Genomic DNA, 22,549 nt, shown 5'->3' with positions numbered 1-22,549 from the left:
TTGTACACTTTTTGATTAAAATAAAACCGTTTAGCTTAAAACTTTTTTAACTTAATTTTATTTATTAATACCACGTGTAGTTAAAATACAGGATTAAGATGGTGGTATTTATTCTTTGGATAAAAGGCTTTCATCTTTTTCTACATCGTGCAGAAGGGGGTGATTGCTTTACATTGTCCTTAGCATAGTCTTAACGTGCTTTCTGGGAATTTTGAGTTTTGTAAAGGGTATACAAAATGTAAACCTGACCAGTTAGATGTAAAACGTTCTGCTATGTAAAACAAACTATAACAACCCATTATATAATCTTCTAGTCAAGGTATTAGGTCAAACCCGTTTTAATGGCTACGCTAGATCATTCGGACTACACAACGGATGTTAAACATCGATCCATCTGCCCGTTTGTCATTGCTTCAATGAAAAAGTTACAACTGCGAAGATTTGGAAGGAATGTCGACTCTATGACAGAGAAGATAAAGGTCAAAAATTTTGGTGGGATCAATTGATGACTATGGCCGTTTATGAGTGATTGTTGCGTCCTGTTTGGGATAATTGTATCCAAGATTATTCTGTAGGCAAACAGCTTCTCTAGCAGCAGAAATTGGTTTAGTGGGCAATTTGTTCAAAATTATCTGTACACGCTCTTTTTCAAACAATAAGGTTGTAACCAAACAATTCTAACATACAAAATTTATAGATAAGTGCCAATAATATTGTTACAACTAGTATTAAAATTTATGGATATAACTGATACAAAATTTGGATTCCTGCTTACCCGAAAATACTTGAATAACATTACTATTCCATTATACTTTCAGTTATTTTGGATAGAGCTTTCTTATCTAATCGTGATGAATACCTACTAAATATTATATTCAATGTCAAATTTTATCAGCCTAATATAGACCAACATCTAATGGCTATTTTTAGCCTCATGAAGTAATTTTACTTCATCGATAGATAGATGCATCAAAAACCACACGTATCTTTGATTTATGTTTTAATTTACCACATCAAAGTAAAGAAAAAATACATTACCCTTTAGTCCTACTAATCAAAAATATATTATATTTACTCGTAAATTTCCGCTCAAAAGCTTAGCATTGTTTGATAACCAAGAAATATCCGGAACAGATAAATACAGGAATAAACAAATTTACTAATATCCTTATTGCCACCCCTATCTTAACTACAGCTGCTATCGCAAGTGTCATTAAGCTCTAGATCGAGGTTAGGAACATCCCGATGTACTGATTCATCGATAACACTGACCTCTGTGACCCCAGTGACCCCAGTGACCCCCTTACATCCGTCAACAACTTGACCTCACGTAATCACAATAGAACGCAAATATGATAACTTGATAAAATATTTTTCTAGGAAATGTTTTCTCGTATTGAGGTGGCGGAAAATAACAAATCGTGTTGATTCTTCCATGTCTTTTACCAATTTAAAAAGTTCTCTGTTATTTAAATAAATAAAAAGTCCAGGAAACACAAGAAGCTTTCATTTCGGAAATGCAAAATCTCAATTCCCATATAAAAATATGAGCCCATTCCGAAATTTTTCCATGTGCCAATTGACGTTTGATCATTAATTGCCTACAAAATATATATGACGCCGTAAAATGCCTTACTACGGCGGCTATCAAAATCGAGACCTCGACTTATCCAACCTTACACTTTACATCTTTCCTGTAATCTATAATCAAAAACTTTTTGCTTTTCGTTAATCTACACACTTTCATTTACGTGACTTTCAATAGGTATTTAGATACCTACTTTAATTTTCTGAATCTTAAAAATATCTCAAAGTATATTTTATTTGATTGTCAGTGCATTCATTAGATAAAGAAAACTTTGTCAATGTCATTAATAACTCTGTTGTTATCATGTTTTATTACAAATAACTAATTGCTGGCATAAATTGACTGATAACAAGACAATTTATGCTGTCATTATTGGACGCTGCTTGATGTAGTAATTAGATCATTAAATCATTAGTAAGTAGTGTTCAATTGTTAATTGCAAGTTTGTTTATTTTGTTATTATTTTCTTTACAGATAAGTGCAATGTTGGGTGCCAAGGATGTAAGTATACTATCTACATTTTTCTTATTTCTTTTAAAAACAATATTTGTCTTGTTACCGTATACCTTATTCTATCTTACCTTTAAGTTTTACTCTATCGTAAAGTTTTGTACTTGAGTAACTCGTCTTGTTCTTTTTAACTACTGGTAAAACTGTGTTTTGTCGGTGTTTTTTTTTCGCATTCTTGCATTCTTTTCTGGTTCCTTTTATTTGAAATAATTTAGATTGGTCTTTTCTTCGTTTGTGGTATTCTTTTTCTGCTGATGATTAGTTAATTTCCTTTATTCCCAAATTTTACTGAATCACCATTAAAATCCCCAGCCCCCTCCGGCCCAACGTTCCTCAACGGCCACAAGTACAACTACGGCGTGGAAGGCACCGTCTCCATCTACCTGACCGGCGCCGACAAGCAGGAGACCAGCGTCAAGCTCCTGGGGCAAGTCTCCGTGGCTGCCTTGGGTAACTGCGCTCATGTGCTGCGAGTTCAGAACTTGGTGATCTCTGGTCCTGATGGCAAGGTAAGGAAGAAGAAATATATTAATTTCTCATCATTAAACGAGATCTCAAACTTAATCAAGAAGAAAATACGAGTACTCAAAGTTTTTTTGCTAGTGGATGTACCGCACACATTTAAATCCAAAGGTTGCAAAAGAGCTTTTTTGTTGATTGCTTTTTTGCTAAAATAGAACCTATATAATGTAGTTGTTACATTCCGGGACGATAGCGATATTTCATTTTCAATACTACATACAAGGAGCTAAAACATGGCAATCTGGATAAATCCCTACTATACCACAACAGTAGAAATACTTTTATCTTTTCAATTCTAGTGACACGTTGTGTGACTCTTGAACGTTCTAACATATTTTCTCATTCTCCTCAGAAATACAACAAGCCTCCCGGCCTCGAGAAGCCAGTGCGCTTCACGTTGCAGGATGGCCGTGTCGGCGCAGAGATCTGCGCTGAGGAGGGCGACACCCGCCGCTCCCTTAACATTAAGAGGGCCATCATCTCACTGCTGCAAACCGAACAGAAGTCTTCTAGCCAGGTAAATGAAATCATTATCATAATTTTGTCCATTTGTTGCTTAGACTAGGCAGTTTAAGCCAGGAGCGACTCACTATTATGAGAGCCTTGAACTTCAAATACGAGTAGAGATTGAGCTGTTGTGTTGCTGCTGTTTTAATTACCAGCATTTATCTCTCTCCTTAGCTACTGTTGTACGGGAGTAACGGGAGTGACCCGCAGTCTCTCGAGTTCCAGAAACTTGTGTATTGGTTGGATAACCGACATGAGAATTAACGTCATGGCTAGAACTTTTTAAACAATGACGGCCAAAAGCTTGCTAAAAATCTCTAACGTTTTCTGAATTCTACTCCTCATATTCAATGTCCATTTTTCCCAGGTTGACGTATTTGGCGCTTGCCCCACTGACGCTTCTTCCTCTCAAGAAGGTGGCGCTGTGTTGGTACACAGGACTCGTGACCTCTCCCGCTGCACGCATCGCGAGCAGGGACAGAACAACCCGGTGTATGCCATTGCTAGTGACAATGCTGTAAGTTCAAATCTTCGAATTTCAAGTAAGATAAAATCGCTAAAATTGATTGTACACTTTTTGAAGGTCATTTTCGCCTTTACCTCAGAATACTAAGCTCTATAAATTATACTTAGTACTGGTTGTGCCAAACCGTCAGTTGTGTTTGAGACGAAGTTCTTGTAGACGAAGTTGTTGTTCACTATTGTAACCAATTTTTTTCTTACTTAGCAAATCGCCGACACCCAAGTGCTCCAATCTATCCTCAACGTAGAATCCAAGGTCAACAATGGAGTCCCCGAGAAAGTGTCAGCCACTGAGGAATACCTGTACCGCCCCTTCTCCGTCGGCGAGAACGGTGCCCGCTCGAAGGTCCACACCAAACTTACCCTGACTGGCAAGTCAGCGGGAGCCGACGCTGGTGCCTTCACTCAAGTTCGCACCATTATCTTTGAGAACCCCCACGGTGTTGTTTCCGAACAGAGCAACTACCAAGCCGCTTTGGCGCAGGTCAAGGAAACCGCGAAGACTTGTGCATCTGAAGCCAGCTCTAAGTCTGCTGGCAACTTCGCTCAGCTCGTCAGGATTTTGAAGCCCACAAGCAAAGATGACCTTGTCAAAATCTTCAACGCCGTTAAGGGCAACAGCTTGGAAAAGTAAGTAGCCTATACAAAACAATTCTAGGTAAAACGTGATGGTTCAATCTTTGCTATTCAAAATCCATCCCTTTAATCTCCCTTGTCTCATATATTTGCACTCTCAACAAATAAATTACTGCCATGAAACCTTTTCTTTCGTTGGAACCAAGATAATATCCGAAAATTTGCCTTCATTTCAACAAATATCACTGTCTTTCTTTGCTATCTTTTCAACATCAAACTTGCAAAGACTCTTATCTTCTTTTCCTTTGCTATCTTTTTTTCCTTATTTTTTCTTTCTTCGAAATATTACTCTTTTTCACCAACCACCTTTCCCCAGGCGCGTGTTCATTGACGGTCTCCTCCGCACTGGCACCGGCAACAGCATCGAGGCCTCTATCCAGATCCTCAAGCAGAAAGAGCTAGATGCCTTGGAGCAGCAGATCGTGTTCCTGTCTCTTGGCAACGCGCAGCACGTCAACAATGAGGCGCTGAAGGCTGCTACTGTAAGTACTTATGGTTTTCTTTCCCAGGATGTTCTAAGTAGTTTCCGATCAGAATTAGAATTTGTTATTGACTCCTAATAATGAGTGGTGCACTGAAAGTAATAGCTAAGGATTGAAGTTGGTAGACTAAAAACCCCCATGGTCTTCAGATTCTAGTCTTCGCAACTTGCGTTTTGAAATTCCAATATTACTGTTGTAAAAAAAAACCCACACTTAAATCGAAAGCTGATAAAAAGTTTTAAAGCTTCTTTAGCGAATGAAATATATATTTTTTTGCCGTTCATGCCAGAGAGCCTATAGCAAACATCAAAAAATCGGAATTATCCGATGGAGAGGCTGATCCTCAGTATGTATCCGATTTTGTCTAATCGAATTCATTTATCTATATTGTCTCTACTTTCTTCCACAGTCCCTCCTGGACCTCCCAAACATCCCCAAGGACACGTACCTTGGCGTCGGCGCTCTGGCCGGCTACTACTGCCGTAGCCATGAGTGCCACCACAAGAAGAACGAGGGCATCATTGCGCTGAGCACCAAGCTGGCTGCCAAGCTCGGTGGCTGCAAGGCGAAGAGCAAACTTGAGGAGGACACTGTAAGTCATGTCATGTTATATTGTTTCACTTACATATCTATGCTTGATCTTAAACATTGTAATCATTCCAACCGAAATACTCCCACTGCTGGCTTTCAACGTTCGGTCGGAACGTTTATTGGGATCTTAACCTGACTTCTTCGCTGACTATCAAATCCTAGCAGAAAATAGGTAATTTAGTTCAAAAAGCAGTAAAAGACATTCAAATAACCTTCTCTGCGCTATGCTCGGCCCAAAAGTCTTCATCGCGCTCACAGCATTGCGACGCTGTATGCCGATGGAGAAGTCTCCATGATGGAGCGCGATGAAGACCAACAAGTGTTGGACAGTATCGCATATTGTTTTTTTATTTATAAAGTCAAAACTTTAGCCAGTTGCAATTATTGCTATCAATTACACTCATAATTAGCGCTGTTCTAATCTATCCTCATTTCCACAGATCGTAGCCGTCCTGAAGGGTATCCGCAACATCAGACACTTGGAGGATGTCCTTATCGACAAGATTGTGCACTGCGCGGTTGATCCCACCGTCAAGAACAGGGTTAAGGCTGCCGCGCTTGAGGCTTTCCAGGCTGATCCCTGCTCTGCTAAGGTAAGAACTAACTACTTTAGTCTTCTTGTTAGGTTCCCGAACTAAAAATGAAAAAACCGGGCAAGTACGAGCCGGCTCGCGCACGAAGGGTTCCGTACCATAATGCAAAAAAAAAAACAAAAAAAAACGGTCACCCATCCAAGTACTGACCATTCCCGACGTTGCTTAACTTTGGTCAAAAATCACGTTTGTTGTATGGGAGCCCCATTTAAATCTTTATTTTATTCTGTTTTTAGTATTTGTTGTTATAGCGGCAACAGAAATACATCATCTGTGAAAATTTCAACTGTCTAGCTATCACGGTTCGTGAGATACAGCCTGGTGACAGACGGACGGACGGACGGACAGACAGCGAAGTCTTAGTAATAGGGTCCCGTTTTACCCTTTGGGTACGGAACCCTAAAAAAGAAACCCTTATGGTGCGACTCTGTCCATCTGTATATCTGTCATATCATTATTTTTATTATTTTGACCTTTATCTGGAAATGGTTCATGAAGACCCTTATTCGTTTTAAAAGACCTATCTAATTAATGACACACCAAACCACAGTGTTCAACCAAAAAAATTTTTTGGGGCTCTTAAATTTGGTCCCATGAAAATATTTATTTGGTCCAATAGAGGGATAGATAAATATTCAATTCAAATTAAAAGATAACACGCAAAAAAGCAGTTTTTAATCCGCCTTTGCTCCTCAGATCAAGAAAACCGCATTGGACCTGCTGAAGAACACCCAGCTGGACTCCGAGATCCGTATCAAGGCTTACCAGGCCGTCATCGAGTGCCCTTGCGGCAAGTCGGCTTCCGAAATCAAGAAGCTCTTGGACAACGAGCCTGTTCACCAAGGTATGTCATCAATCTCTACTTTATAGTCAGAAGCAAAAACCTTTGTAAAAAGGTCTACAGATTTTGAACTATTTTATAACTAACCTAACTAACCTAATTACTTATTTAAAATATCCCATCACGGTCGCCATGTGAGGAAGCGATATGATCAAATATTTAAAGGCCTAATGTTAGGAACAGCATCTCTTTTTTCTTCAGATTATGTTAAAATTCAAACTTTATCATTGATAAAAAATATGACAATGTACCTGTGCTTTATCTCGTTTCTTTGCTAACACCATATGTACAAGTGTAAAAGAGAAGTTTTACTAAATGCTATTATTGACATTCCATTTGTAGTCGGCCGCTACATTACGACCAGCCTGCGCCACATCCGCGCGTCGGCCAACCCCGACAAGCGCCACGCCCGCGAGCACTACGGCCAGATCCGCACTCCCAACCGCTTCAACGTTGACGACAGGTAATTCATTATCATTATTCATTACACTGTTTCCTTTTTCTTTATTTGGGTTTTTACTGTCGACGTCAAAGATATCTTTACAATTTGCGCCTTATTACCAAGGCTTAAGGTGCAAAAGTGTAAACATATCTTTGACGTAGACTATACCTACTAGACGTGTGCGCCGCGCCGGCGCGCCGCCGCCGCCGGGCTTTTTGACCACACCGCCGCCGCCGATAAATGATCGGCGTGAAATCGGCGTGACCTTGAGTGTTGTTAATTAGCTATTCTAAGTTGGTTTTTGAATTACAATATAGATTTTTTTGTATTATTTATGTTACAGTTGTCAAATATACATCAATCATTAATTAAATGAACCTGAATAGCCAGTTGCAGAAACTATTAGACACACCAATTAAAGTAACTGAGTAACCCAAAGTAGTCACCGTCAACTGTTAACGAACGAAAGAAGACTGCTGCTAGTGCTTTATACCTTGGACAGCTAGAAGAACAAACTTCTCCATTGTGAAAGAGCTCTATATCGCCACTCATCTATTCCAAACATGCCATGGGTGAGCCCTTAGCTTCTTCGGATATATTATCCAACGCATGATGTGGAGAAACACATTAATTTAAGCCGAATGAATGGCAAACGTGCTCGAGATGGAACATGTGTGAGATGGTCGAACGCTATGAAGAGGTCGGCTTGCAGCAGTCTGCACCGTGCAGTCCATACGGCTTATGACTGCACGAAATGGAGACAAATTAGATGTGGTCGCAAGCCTCGGCAATGAGAAAACGAGAAAGAAGATACGTCTCAGTGAGCCTGGTGCTTGTACTACAAGAAAACCATTAAAAAGAAGCCACAGCAGTGTACCATGTCTAGCAAATGTCAAGGAAATATGAAGTTCTGTTTTGTTAAAGTAAAAAGTACGTTATTTTAATAGGATAAGCCATGGAAAGCTTGAGAAAACGGAGAGTTACAGATTGGATCGAAGGTCATTGGGAGCAGAAAACCTCTTAATGAAAGCCAGTTACTAGGGAAATCAAGTTATTATACCTATCCTATATTCATTAACAAACCTTATTTTACTCACAGCATATTCAAACTATACGTAGTTCATTGACCAGCAACTTGCATTGATAAAATTTTCAAGAAATACAACAAATTAATGATTTTTCTTAAGAAACTTGAAAGTCAAGGTCACGCCCATTTCACGCCGAAAACACGCCGCCGCCGCCGATTTTTTGGCAAACGCCGCCGCCGATAATTTTTTAATCGGCGCACACGTCTAATACCTACAGTATTCGCTTCTTTAACCTTTCATGATATATAACTTTCCTTTTATTATTTTTGTCTGTTCTATGTATAATATATTGCACGAATTGAGCATTTTAAACCTTACTCTCTTTTCTTTGGCTTCTTCTTTTTTCGAAAGCCTTCCCCAGATTTGAGCATTTTCGATGCTGGTTATATTTCCTTTTTAATTTTTTTTTCCAACTTATCTACAAATTTTGTCTCCAACAGGAAATACTCCTTCTACCGCGAAGCCTCCTACAACATCGACGCTCTCGGCGTCGGTGGCAACGTAGAGCAGAGCGTGATCTATTCGCAGAACTCTTTCTTACCTCGCTCCGCAAGCTTGAACCTGACCACCGAGGTCTTCGGACACAACTTCAACCTTCTCGAGGTAACTATTATAATCAAAAAATATTACAGACTACTACGACTATATTTAATGAGTCTTTCAAATTAGACTTAAAAAAAGAGATAAAATTGACTTTATTTGGTAGGGCTTAAGAGTCGGACCACTTACAAATGACAAAGTGTGTTAATGTCATCATTATTTTTTTATGAATATATAGCATGTATAATGACACTCCCTCACTTTGTTCTGAAGTCTGTGCATAGTTAGTTAAGACGGACTCTAGGTAATTCATCGACAAATTGGTCGTTGGATCGGATCATGTTTTTGATTTAGTTTTTTTGTGTATATTACCTTTCAAGTGCTTTTATAAGATCCTTTCCTCTTCAGCTCGGAGGTCGTCAAGGCAACCTGGACCGCGTGGTGGAACACTTCCTCGGCCCCCGCAGCTTCCTCCGCACCGAGGACCCGCAGTCCCTCTACGACGACCTGAAGAAGAGGTTCAAGGAAGCTGAGGACAAGGTCAACCATGGTGTGCGTGGACGCCGCTCCATCAAGACTGAGATTGACAGCTTTGACAACCGCGTAAGTAGCTTTAAGAATATTCTTGGTCTGTGAACGATGCTTTAAGTATGGTCATCATGCTGTAAATGCAATAAGTACTTAATTCCGACTCGTTGAGTACTTTTTTATATCTAAACACAGTTTTGTATTTCCACACTTTTGATATAAGTCTCTTGATTATGATTACATACGTTAGTACCTAACCATATACTCTAAAACAAGTAGTATTATGCTTTTTCTGATACAATAATGCCTCAGGGGCCTATTTTAGATTTAAGCTAGTTATTAATTTCGTTTAGTTGTACCACTGTATATATATTGTACGTAAATAAATGTTACAATACACGGTGTAACATGAGTAAACCGAATAATTTTAAAAGCGTATTTCTGATCATATTTAGAGACAAAAATGTCCTATAAACTTTTTTGATATTCGCCTAGTTTCAGAGATATTATTAATTTAAAAAAAAAACAAGTTTTTATTGTTACATAGTGCTCAGAAATGCGTGGTTAAAATTATTCGGTTTCCTCATGTTACACCGTGTATAAGCTTCTAAATCGACTTGAGAAAGTCAGTTAAAGAAGAAATAAGTAGATTATTAATTACCTAAAAAAAATGTCCTGTTCACAGGTAAAGGCTGAATCTAACTCTTACCACAATGAGTTGGACCTCGACATTTACGTCAAGCTTTTCGGAACCGACGCCGTATTCCTCTCCCTTGGCGACGACAAGGGCTTCGACTTCAACCACGTTCTCGACCAAATAGTCCACTCGCTCAGCGATGGCATCAACAAAGTCAAGCACTTCCAAAAGGAAATCCATGCCAACGCTCTCTTCCTGGATGCAGAGCTCGTCTACCCTACCTCCACCGGTCTTCCCCTGAAACTCGACCTCATCGGTGCCGCCACTGCTCGCATCGATATCGCTACCAACGTTGATATCCGCCAAATCCTCCGCAACCCTGAGAACGCTAAAGTCGACATTAAACTGGTACCCAGCACTGATATCGAAATCTCTGGACTGTTCCTTGTCGACGCTGATGCCGTCGCTACCGGTCTTAAAGTCATCACCAACCTGCATTCCTCTACTGGTGGACACCTCATCGCTAAAGTCCTTGAGAACGGACACGGTATCGATCTGCAATTCGCCCTGCCAATTGACAAACAGGAGATCCTGACCGCCTCCAATGACTTAGTTTACTACACTGCTGAGAAAGGACAGCAAGAGAAACATATCCCGATCAAGATCGACGCCGACAGGAAGGACTACAGTGGATGCTTCGATCAGCTGTCTGGCCTCATCGGCCTCACTTTCTGCGGAGAGGTTTCCGTGCCTTTTACTGTTTCTGGTCCGGAGGCACAAAACTCGATTTCCAAGTTCCTTGCCCGTTATCCTTTGACTGGATCATCCAAGGTCAAAATAGTCGTCGAGAAGAACGACCTCCGCGGTTACCACATCAAGGGTATCGTGCGCGGTGACAATCCTGAACGCCGCAGTTTTGAGTTGCTCTTCGAGGCTGAAGGTGGCAAGAACCGTCGCGCTCAGGTATCTGGAGAGCTTGTCAACAACCAACAAGAAAAAACCATCAAACTGGCTCTGGATTCTCCCATCAAGAAGGCTGGCGGTCAAGTTTCGATCTTCACCAAGCCCAGTGAATATGTCCTGCTGGTCAAAGCCAACTTGGACAACGACCAATACTACGCCCGTGCCGGCTTCAACGTTCAAGGTAACGAGCAACGCAGCGTGTTCAAGCCCGTCGCTGAATACGAATTGCCTGGTGGTAAGGGCAAGCAGTCTTTGAAGGTTGACGGACAATTGGTCAGAGAAGTTAACGGACCTAAATCGAAATACACGCTTGAAGGCATTAAGATTAGCTTGCCTAGCAATGAGGCTGTTGATATCACCGGACACTACGTTCATGAGCCTAACAGCTGCGAAATCGACCTGAAGGCGAAGAAGGGAGAGCACAACGTGATATTGGGCGGATCATTGAAGGGCCACGACTTCAAACTCGAATTCCAGAACACTTTGAACGCTTACGTCAACTTCAAGGCTAGCGGACACACTGAATGGGGTGAATCGGTAAGTCAATATTCTTACATCACATTTTGACTCAATTTTATAATTTTTTTCCTTCAGTGTTAACAACATGACTTTTCAACTTTCAGGTGATCCATAACGATCTTGACCTGTTATATGGTGGAGACCTGCGCGACCAGCGCAACCGCGTGACCTTCAACCAGCTCTTGAAGCATCACACCAAGCCTTCGGAGTTCAGCCTTATCACCAAAAACAAATGTAAACATACACATGCGCTACCATATTATAAATAGCATTTTCATGGTGATGGCGGTGTTCATTTTTAACCGACTTCAATTCGGCTGAATGTTTTTTGTTATTTAGAATATAAATATGTACATACATATCCGGTACAAGTTACTTTTTTCCTTTACAGTCGAGGTCCACGCTTTGCCCATCAAGGTCAAATTCGACGGTGAAGTTGACCCCAAGAAGGTCGACATTGAAATCGAAGGACAGTACATCGACAAGAAGGCCGAATTCGAACTAGAAGCCCGAACTCAGATAAAACACCCCGGCGATTACAGCGTGAAACTGATCGCTAATGCTGACAAGAATGGTATTGAGGTCTTCGCTAAGCGTGACATCGTCTCCGCTGACAAGTCCAACTTGGAGAACTACATTGCTGTCAAGAACATTGGCAAATACGAGCTTTCTGGAGTTGTCACTCACAAGAACAAGCCTAATGACGTGCATCTTGGAGCCGTTGGTCATTTGAAGATTGCTGGCGGCGGCAAGAATGAAGACATTACGTAAGTAAACCTAAACTGATAAATAATTCGTATCACGAGAATAATTGCGAAAGAAACAGAGATATCTATTAAGGTGGTGGTACTAGTGCTCGACATGCTAATGCCCAATAGATGACAGCCTGCTGTAACCTCTATTGACAATGACTTAAGTTTCAAGATGACATGTACTGGGACCGCGCCGAGCACTAGTACCACCTCCTTATTAGTTATAAATCAAATAGGATCAAAGTTACATGACAGAAAATGAGATTCCAGACAATTTTTGAGTAGCAAACAACTTACCATTACGTAACGATTTTACATGTAGAACATTAATTGAAAGAATTCAATTAAATTTGCTGTGTGTATTTTTACAGATTCGACCTCGGAGTAATCGACAACAACAACTTATACTCATCCCACGCCAAGATTGCCTATTCAAAGGGTCCCATCCTTGACTGGCTTCTCAAAGTCGTCAAGGGAGCCAACTCCAAAGGAGAGCTCAAGCTTATCATCAAGGACACCATCAGCGCTAACGGTCAATACGCTGTCACCGACGCCGACGGCAAGGGTAACGGAGCCGTTTTGGTTGACTTCAAGAACGTTGGACGCAAGATTAAGGCTGATGTGAAGTTCCAAGTTAAGAACCCGGTATACAACGCAGACGTTGATGTGTTCTTGAACTTCGAGAAGGACAACAAGGATAAGGTTTCGTTCTCAACCAAGACGAAGACCACTGAGAAGCTTGTTGACTCCAAGTAAGTATAACAAGTGAAAATTTGTTTAAAGAGTGAAACAAAGTAGTTGTCTTAAATCATAATTTTGAGGTCTTGTTTTATGAAAAATAGAAGAAATTGCTGATGTTTCAAAAGCTGTTGAAGAGTTTCATGCTGGCTGTCAGTACACACTCGTCGAGACACCCCGAGACAGACCGAGAACGAGTGTGTATGTACTGCTCTCGTCACGCTCGTCTATTCGTCTCATTTCCCGCTTCTCCGATTGGATCGGAGCGGTGCCGAGACTCTCGGTGAGAGGCTCTCCACGAGTGTGTACAGCCAACATTACAACAAAAACCTCTTTTCAATAAGTCAATTATTATTTTCCTAGGAACAAGCTGGATTACGCCGGCAAGAGGACCGAACTGAACGTGAACGTGAACAACGACATCAACGCCCAGGCTGCTGGCAAGACCGCGGCGCTGATTGAGATCGTCCTGCCTACTGAGAGACTGCTTAGCTTGAAACTCGACCGTGACATCACTTTCAAGGATGATGTAAGTATACCACCGAAAAAATGTGTAGTCTGCCTTAATTTTTTCTTCTTTTCATCCTGTTACCCGCGCTGGGGTGTAGGGCTCGAATCATAGTCTTCCACTGACGCCGTTTCTGGGTAAGTTGGGTCACCTCCTCCCATCCCAATTCTATTCAATTCAATTCTTTATTAATAACAATATAATTTTACATGCCCCATCCCCAATACACCCAACTCTTGCTCCACGGAACGTCGCCAAGTAAATTTAGGGCGACCATATTTACGTCTACCGTAACACTGCTGATAAACGGTTTTTCCTATTGGTTTCCGCCCTAGCTCTTAACAACGTCCATCCAGTTGTCATCTCCACATAACGTAAAAGTTACTTTAGAAAACTCCTACACACAGTGGACTACTACTTGCTATATGTTGACACCAATGAGTAGAGATTATGGTTTTAAACAAGGCCCGTAGTCCATGAGAGGAAGTTTAACCTGTTGATGAAGATGACATTGAATTTCGAATTAATTTAAATTAATTAATTTATATTCAGGTGTACAACGGCCACGCTGAAATCATTCTCGCTGACGCAGTCAAGCGTGGTGGAGCGGCCTCCGAAATTAGCTACAAGTCTAAGCTGAACAACTGCAACTTCAAGAAGGACGTCTACCACTACGAAGGCGAGCTTGGTCTGTCTCTCAAGGATGGCAAGCAGCTGAAGAACACGTTCTTCATTAAGAATCAATTATCTGGTGACAAGGGCAAACTTGAACTTAAGGTACTTATTGCTAAAGCTTATTAAATCATACATTTCGCTTACGGTCCAGTAGACGCTAAAGAGTTTTTGAAATACTTAACTAATGTAGTTCTTCTAACTTCCGTTGTCCTGGCTTTTTCCACGGCTCATTTAACCCTTTGACCGTCAGTGATGAGTCAGCGCCGCATACGATAGTCATGGTGTTCAAAGGGTTAAGAAGCTTAATAATAATCTACACCGGGCACCAAATTTCACGAAAACAACTGTCATTCAATTTTTTTACATTCCAAACTAAAGGTACTTTACTTTATCAATGTCCCATTCGTTTTGATTGGCTATATGTGTCTGCGAAATGTTGTCTATTCAAAATGGATTTTAAATAAGTATACACTATTCAAACCTCATCACCTCTTTTAAATCCTAGAAATTCTTCATTAGAAAAAAATACAAAAAGGTGATGTTATATGATCATTTTCGCCGTAAACGATTAAAACCTTTTTGTTTCTCCTTTAGTCTGATATCAACGGCAACCTGATCCCCCACCCCGCTTCGCTGTCTGGCAGCATCGATTACACCAACCCTGACTCGTTGGAGGGCTCTGACAATTACAGACTCAAGGGTAGCTACGGCAACGACATCGGTTTCGATTTGGACGGCAAATTTGAACTCCAGGTCACCGGAGAAGGTGATAAGAAGTAAGTCAAAATTATTACCTAAAGAAAGACGCTAAGCACAAGGAATTTTTAACATTGAAATGCCTCATGCTCATAATTGCTGAAACGTTTACACAGTTTTTCAATGACACTGGAATAACTAGCAATCAGCACGCTCAGAGTTAAAACGATTATAATTCTTAGATTTCTTATAACTAGTCTGAGGGCTTTATGTAATATCTAGTCTGTGTGCTTACTTATCTCAGAATCCTCAAATATATCCAGTAATAAATAGAACTGACGTATTTAAATATTTCTTCTAGATACCTCGACGAAAGCACCGTCAGCTTCCGTCTGCCATTCGAGAAGGCCCACGACATCAAGATCGTTTCCAACTGGCTCTGGCTTGTACCTCAGAGCAAGAGTGTGTACCTCGAAGTAAGTACCTCTTTAACATTTACGTAATTCATCATTGATAGCTTTAGTCATTTCCAATTATCATTATTGCACTCTTTTATCGCTCACTGCTAAGTTAGTCTTCAAGTAGATAAACCGTACTCGGCCCTGAGCTAATATCATCTAGAAGTGATCCGCAATCTTCGAAGTGACATCTATTGTTTGGATAAAGAATTACAAAAAATTTTCTACTCGTTTCATAACTTTGCCTGTAACTTCATTAACATACAAAAGAAAACCTTTTGAAAATCTTCTTAAATATTTGTAAGTAGTATTTAGTTTCTAACTCTTACTTTCTTCAACAGTACTCTTCAGTCCAGTCGGTCCAAGTGAACGCTGATGTGTACAAATTCGACGCTAACGGCAAGGTCGGACCTAAGAACGGTTTCACCAAAGTCAAGGTCTTGGTGCCCCATGTCGATCCTTTGAGCCTGGACTTTAACTACAAGGCTGATTTGGAAGGTAAATGTTTCATATTTACAAACAGCCATGATGGTAAAAAGAAATATATTTTATTCTATTCTAAATCTTGGTCTAAGAGATGACAGTTTCAAATTTACGATATTTAATTTGGAGAATGGAGTATATCTCTACATAACAAATCTCTCTCGACAATTGGAGTCTCAGTAGGGTATACATTATTATTTACAATATTCTTAAAAATATATTTTGTTGTATAGGCGAGAAGAAGACCGGAAGCGCGGAAGTGAAGGCAGTATACGGAAAGGGCAAGAGCGCCAACATCGCAGTGGACGCATCTGCTGCACAGAAGGAATACGCTGTCAAGATCAGGGCCAACACTCCTCAGAACGACCAGCTCAAGAAACTGGAACTTAGCATCAACTCAAAGGTATCTTATCTTTTCCTACATATCTTTTTAAATAAGATATACATAGTTGATTTGAAATTCACCTTAATGCCTGGATATAAACGTGATGACATCAAATTTTAACCGTCCATCGCCTCCAAAAAAATTGCTGCAAAGTGTATCCATGAAACATAGAAATGGGCAGTGCTAAAATGTATCTACACTCTACAGACACCGTATTACTATCTTGCATTCTTTTAAGTATTCCGCACAAAACTAGATTACACGGAGCGATTATGGATCGCTTTGGTCTCTGTCCATCTTTAATAGGCGTTTTTAATGTAACTGGGTACTAGATAAACTGTTGGCCACCCTAAAACTACTATAACTTCAAAATTTCATGACGAATGTTTCAAAATGTTTCCTCTATCATTATCTTCCAGACCCCGTCTCCGGACACGTTCAGCTCCATCATCATCGTGGACGCTGACGGCCGCGTGTACAAGACCGAGTCACTCGTAGTGTACTCTAAATCTCACCCATTGGTGGATGTCAAGTACACCAACCCCAACAGCCCGAAGACTAGCAGGTAAAAGAAAATGTTCTTTGATGTATTTTCTTTCCATTTCTTATCCAGCATCCCAATCATGTAATCCAAGTTGATATTTACAGAAAAATATTTTTGTTTATTTCTTTTCCTTTCTTCTTGCACAAAACTTACCATTTGTTGTTTGGCAGGATCTACCTTAAGGGAGAATACCCCAACCAACACCAAGGCAAGGCCGAAATCAAGATAGAAAACATCAAGGATGTCAGCTTCGACGTCGTATCTGAAGCCCAGATCCAAAACAACGACATCAACCTCAAGACCTTGGCCAACTCTGATGCTCTTGGATGGAAGAACTACAATGTCCAGATCGTAAGCAAGGACGCGGGAAGCGGCAAGCGTCTTGAGTTCCATGCCACCAACGCTGGAAAGAACATCCTCAGTGGTAGCACCTCGTTCATTAGCAAACAGGAAGGCCCGAAGACTATCATTGAAGGTTCTGGATCCGTGAAGGTTAAGGATGAGCAGAAGTCCGCTAACTTCAAGTACATCCGCACTCTTCTGACTGAAGGCAACGAGCAGGGAGTTGAGGTAAGAATCAACAAAAATATCAGATACTATCGACATGAACTTGCTATGTTGATACTCTTATAAGTAATGTACGACGCTTGTCAAATTAATTAACTCTTAAAAATAAGGATTGATCATTTTATTTCTTCCATCCTCTGTCTTTTCTCATAATCCACAGTCATATATTTTTCTTCATTTTTATCAATATCTTAATTTTTTCTAGACTTTCCTGAACCTGGCTATCGGCGAGCGTAGCTACGTGGCTGAGTCCCGTGTCACCAATCTAGAGTACAAGAACTCTTACGTCTACTGCGAGGAGAAGAAGCAGTGCGCTAACGCTGAGCTCCACTCCAAGATCAACGTCCAGAGTGAGTACATATAAATTATTTTCAAAAATCTCAGTTAAAGTACCTACCTAATAGAATTCACAGCAGCTTGACCTGGAGAGTTACTTCGGTTTACTACGGCTTTTGAAGAAAGTAGCTTCGATTTCCCAACGATTTGTTTTCTCCTTTCAATTTAATTCTCCTATTTAATTTTCAACTTTCTCTACTCAACAGAACCTGGCGTCTTCCAACACACGTTCAACCTAGGCGTTGACCTGCGCAAGTTAGGTTTCGCGCCCGAGTTCGGTCTGCAGATCAACAACGAGGTCTCGGAGCGTAAGCTGCCTCAGTACAGCCTGGACCTCCACATCAACAAGGAGGACAAGAAGTACCACCTCCATGTGTACAGCACTCCTGACCAAGGCAGTAAGTAGTCTTATGAATTAAATTTTTGTCAATTGTCATTGCTACTTACTTGTATTATCACAATCTAGGGTCTAATAGGACATTATTTCGTCGACGGGCTAAATTATTGAAAATTTAAGTCATGCTTGTAAAATTTTACGCGTTTACGCGCGTAACTTGATTGCAAAGACATAAAGTCTACGATTATCATAACGTCGGATGACAAGCAAAAGTCACTAAGTACTGTCAAAAAAATTAAAGTAACAATGCACTTTATTACACTGGTTAACACGGTTTCATCATCATCATCTCAGCCATAAGACGTCCACTGCTGAACATAGGCCTCCCCCTTATGATGGGGGGGTGAATGCCATAATCGCCACGCTTGGCAGGCGGGTTGGCGATCGCAGTCGAGTACACCGAATTTGAGGGACGCTGCTGCCCGTCCACCGGTGGTCTTGGACGTGGTTTAAGGACATACCCGGGTCTTTAACACATCCGTAACACGGTTTATTGTCCAATAATTTCAATGGTGTTAGTTAGTGACTTTTGCTTGTCACCCGGCGATAATTATCAGTATTTTATTCCAAGATAGTAACTTCCATTTAATCTCACCAAGAATCACGACCACAATAGAAAACTATTAAAAACTAACATTTCTAGAGACCGATAGAAGATTTGTGGGAAATTGTTACTAACTAACCTTTTTCCCCCAGAATACCCCGCCGGCGTGACCCTGACCCTTCCCACCCGCGTCTTGGCCCTCGAGTCCGTCGTGTCCTATCCCACGGACAAGGCCCTGCCGTTCCCCATTCAAGGCCACATCGAGCTCCATCCAGACAAGAACAAGCCACAACACAAGGCCGCTGCCAGGTTCCGTGTCGATGTTACCGGTGCTGACAAGTCGCATAGTGCTATTGCTGAGCTGGGCTTCAGCCATCCTAAGTTGGGCAAGGTAAGTTATCCTCCAAAGTGAAATTAACGTGATAAGAGCTTCGAGTTCACAAAGTGGCATTCTGATACTCAGGGTGATAGAAATAGATAGAAATTCATTTGAAATCTTAAGATTGGAGCTTTTATATTGATACCTGAAAATTTTAACCAAGTAAGAAGCGCTTAAGAATGATTCAAATGCTTACTTGTTAATGATCTCATAGGCATTATTAATGACAGCATATACTTTCAATAACATCTACCAAATAGCCTTTTCCATCTCTGGATTTCAGAGCTAAATATCTTCTCTCGTGTATCGTGTGCACCCTTTTGTGTAATTAAATTAATCTGTACTCTTTTATTCAATTCATTGTTGATCATTTTTAGGAGGCCGTCATCAAGGTCAAGGGAGGACTCCACACCCCGGCCGAGAACACCGTTAAATTCGAATCTTCTGCGTCCATCTCTCACCCTACTCTTGGAAACGTAAGTATTAAACCTACCTACTATACCTAGGCAACGTAAGAACATGGAAATGGCAACGATCAATATCATTGTCTCTAATTTCCCTACAAATCTCTCTCTCTCTATCTCTCCCTTCTCTTCTCTCTCTCTCTCTATTACTCTCTCTACAAACAGCCTATCGCTTTCCCTAAAAACATCACCAAATAAGTTTTCCGTTTATTGTCCTGACCTAACATTTAATTTGTGTTTTTGTTGCAGGACCGCGAAACGAAAATCCTCTTGGAAGCCAGCCCGTCTCTCGTTAAGCTGCTGGTAAGTAAATTATCCTTATTGTGGAACCAAATAACGAAAGTTGTATTCAATCTGTGAAAAATATCAAAATCCCCAATACGACGAACTTACTCATCCAATTGACTCACAAATAATTTACCACTGCTTCTATCTTCTTCTTCCAGTGCCATCTCCTACTGGAGATCAGCTGTCGTTAGGGCTTTAAGGACTTTATATACAGCCGCGCGGGAAAATGAGCCTGTGCTCTGTTTAAATGTTCGAAGATCAATATCTAATTCCAACCCTTCTCTTTTCAGGTTGACACTCCCCTCGTCAAGGTCATCGACCTGGAAGCCAAGTCTGAGCTGAAGGAGAACCTGCAAAAGGGTGACCTGAAGGTCAGCCTGCTGCAGGGCAAGCCCGTGCTCGCACGCTTCATCATCCAGGACTTCCAGTACTACGAGTTCACTACTGGATACAGTGGTATGTCTATTATCATACGCTTTTTACTAGTTCATTGTTAGGGTTCCATTTCACTTAAAAGTTCCCTTTAGTTTTTTAACTTTCTCCACACTATGAAGATATTTAACTTCTCAGTAACTGTGACCACAACTCTCGATCTAGTCAAGTCACAGGACTTCAAAGATACGTAGAACTATAATATTTCTACCTTAACTATTGCTGGTTTTATGTGGATCGCCATCTACTACAACTTTCGGCTTAGACTTCAGAGAATACGATGATTCTTTTAACCATAACAGTATCTTATTTACGATATTGACAAATCCCATTTTGTTGTGTAGACGACAACGGCCGAAGACTAACCGTGGTCGGCCATATTGAGCCGGAGAAACGCGTTGACATCAGCGCTGACATCGTGCTGCCGAACCAGAAGAAGAACATCATCCATGGAGCCTTGTATCTTGACGGCAACCTGGTCAAGAGCGAGTACGGCGTGTCCAAGGAGAACTTCAACTATTTCGTGGTGAGTACAACTAATAGAATAGAATAGAATACTCTTTATTGGCACACCTCAGTAAAAAGATACAAAAGAAAAGAACAATACGTCAAATACAAAAGACAAAACCACAAGTCATCATAAAATAAATGCACAAATAACCAAACCAATAACACTTAATCAAATATAACCCACCACGAGTTATACAAGGCGCAAAAGTTCTCAACACGCTCGCTGCGTTCCCGCGTTGAATCGTAATAGATAACCTTTTCATCAAGAATGACCTGGAGCAGGAATCAACTCCTCTTTCGCTAGCGACTCCAAAGCTCTCTAAAGAAGGAAACACACAACTAAGTAATTATTCAATGATTATAATCCAGTGAAATTGTAGAATTTTGTAACGTGGCTCGATATTAGACAAAGTTGCGTTCAGCGCTCGAAGTCACCAGCTTGTATTATTCATTGGGCCAACATCATAAACACGTCTGCAAAAAATCAGAACTACCGGATTTAACGCAAACGCGAAATGTATAAAGTTACTGTATTATTAAAAGTGAGTGATTATTAGTACATTTCTGGTACGGGGGATTGTAATTTTCAGGCGCTAATTGCTAGAAAGCAGTTGAAACGCTTTTAAACTAACCTCGGACTATTATAAATTTTAATTACAGTCGAGTTTAAAGACCTGTTAAATTATATCAATACTAGATCGGATCACCAGCTTTCCAGTCTAACATATAGGTTTTTTTTAGAATGCCCTCAAGAACGACCTCGCCACCTTGGAGAACCGCATCAAGGAGCTGGGAGAGAAGGCCAGCAAGGACTTCAAGGACACCCTCAAGCGTGTCGAGCCCACCGCTAAGAATATTGAGAAGTCCCTTGAGGAGGAGCTTTCCAAGCTCAACCAAGAGATCGCCAACGACAAGGTTCTGAAGGACACTTTCCACTTCTTGTAAGTATTCCTTTCTTATACCTACATTCCTTTATGGCAACGGTAGAGGTGACTGTTGAGGCAACGGTAGCGATGGGTAAATTTCAGATTCTGTAAATTTTTTCACACACAAGCGCACTTCACACACTCTACCTCATTGGGACAGGTCAGTGACCCATCAAGTTTTTTTAAGATAGCGTGTTTAGTTTGGTATTAACCTCCTTTGAGTAACAGAAAATGTAAAAGCGTTTCATTGAAAGACAAAAGAGAAGCAATACATTTTACTCTTGCTTTCCTTGTCTGTTCATGTCACACGTATGTATTTAAATGTAAATGGATGGAAGGGAATTCCCCAAAAAAATGGATCATAAATTCGACCAAGGCAGAAAACTATTAGAAAAAAGCGGCGTAAACCCAATCATTGTAGGGGTCCTTGGAGATTATAGGCTTGCCTCTGCCTGAGTTTAAGAACACGCACGCAAACTCGAATACTCGTCCCTTCCTAATTAATATAGTTGAAAAAAGATGGGTAGTTTATTTCGCGGGCAAGATACTAGCCTCCTTGGCTCCCATGTTCCATATCTCACTATCTCTCCTAGTTTCATATGTCCCCTTATGTGGCCTTTCATTTATTTATACCTATATTATTTTTAGGGGAGAAATCTACGTAATCATCGCTAGGACCATCGAAGATATTGTCAAGAGCACGAAACCCCTGGTCGACCAGACGTATGCCACCTTGAAAGAAACTTGCCAGAAGATCGAAGCTCTGTACGAAAAGAACGTAAGTACAGTTTTATTGATTTCGATGTAAATGTAAAACTCATCAAATATGATAGCATCAACACGACCAAAAGTAACAGTATCGTATGGCATAAAGCCGGTGTGGACTGTAATTTATGCGCTATACCTACAATACTAACCTGTGTGAAGGTAACTGGGCTTACTGGCTGGCAGAGGCCTC

The 22,549-nt window shown here is 40.8% G+C and overlaps 1 protein-coding gene across 1 annotated transcript in view; it reads left to right on the top strand.

The window, feature by feature from the left end:
* Positions 1 to 22,549, top strand: part of LOC134675622 (apolipophorins) — a 39,305-nt gene that overhangs the window by 4,660 nt on the left and 12,096 nt on the right. The window contains exons 2-34 of the mRNA XM_063533950.1: positions 2,063 to 2,089; positions 2,411 to 2,607; positions 2,973 to 3,137; positions 3,495 to 3,644; positions 3,855 to 4,279; positions 4,602 to 4,767; positions 5,177 to 5,359; positions 5,799 to 5,951; positions 6,648 to 6,795; positions 7,135 to 7,255; positions 8,763 to 8,925; positions 9,271 to 9,465; positions 10,076 to 11,527; positions 11,614 to 11,743; positions 11,901 to 12,276; positions 12,633 to 13,013; positions 13,363 to 13,528; positions 14,060 to 14,284; positions 14,777 to 14,958; positions 15,240 to 15,354; positions 15,678 to 15,834; positions 16,053 to 16,222; positions 16,624 to 16,769; positions 16,919 to 17,318; positions 17,521 to 17,665; positions 17,858 to 18,049; positions 18,745 to 18,983; positions 19,349 to 19,447; positions 19,685 to 19,738; positions 20,014 to 20,179; positions 20,500 to 20,681; positions 21,407 to 21,606; positions 22,240 to 22,369. Of these exons, the coding sequence (XP_063390020.1) occupies positions 2,063 to 2,089; positions 2,411 to 2,607; positions 2,973 to 3,137; positions 3,495 to 3,644; positions 3,855 to 4,279; positions 4,602 to 4,767; positions 5,177 to 5,359; positions 5,799 to 5,951; positions 6,648 to 6,795; positions 7,135 to 7,255; positions 8,763 to 8,925; positions 9,271 to 9,465; positions 10,076 to 11,527; positions 11,614 to 11,743; positions 11,901 to 12,276; positions 12,633 to 13,013; positions 13,363 to 13,528; positions 14,060 to 14,284; positions 14,777 to 14,958; positions 15,240 to 15,354; positions 15,678 to 15,834; positions 16,053 to 16,222; positions 16,624 to 16,769; positions 16,919 to 17,318; positions 17,521 to 17,665; positions 17,858 to 18,049; positions 18,745 to 18,983; positions 19,349 to 19,447; positions 19,685 to 19,738; positions 20,014 to 20,179; positions 20,500 to 20,681; positions 21,407 to 21,606; positions 22,240 to 22,369 (7,400 nt within the window). The remainder of the gene's footprint in view (positions 1 to 2,062; positions 2,090 to 2,410; positions 2,608 to 2,972; positions 3,138 to 3,494; positions 3,645 to 3,854; positions 4,280 to 4,601; positions 4,768 to 5,176; positions 5,360 to 5,798; positions 5,952 to 6,647; positions 6,796 to 7,134; positions 7,256 to 8,762; positions 8,926 to 9,270; positions 9,466 to 10,075; positions 11,528 to 11,613; positions 11,744 to 11,900; positions 12,277 to 12,632; positions 13,014 to 13,362; positions 13,529 to 14,059; positions 14,285 to 14,776; positions 14,959 to 15,239; positions 15,355 to 15,677; positions 15,835 to 16,052; positions 16,223 to 16,623; positions 16,770 to 16,918; positions 17,319 to 17,520; positions 17,666 to 17,857; positions 18,050 to 18,744; positions 18,984 to 19,348; positions 19,448 to 19,684; positions 19,739 to 20,013; positions 20,180 to 20,499; positions 20,682 to 21,406; positions 21,607 to 22,239; positions 22,370 to 22,549) is intronic.

This window comes from Cydia fagiglandana, chromosome 22 (assembly GCF_963556715.1).
Source record: "Cydia fagiglandana chromosome 22, ilCydFagi1.1, whole genome shotgun sequence".
Taxonomy (NCBI): domain Eukaryota; kingdom Metazoa; phylum Arthropoda; class Insecta; order Lepidoptera; family Tortricidae; genus Cydia; species Cydia fagiglandana.
This window is presented reverse-complemented; position numbering and strand designations above follow the sequence as displayed.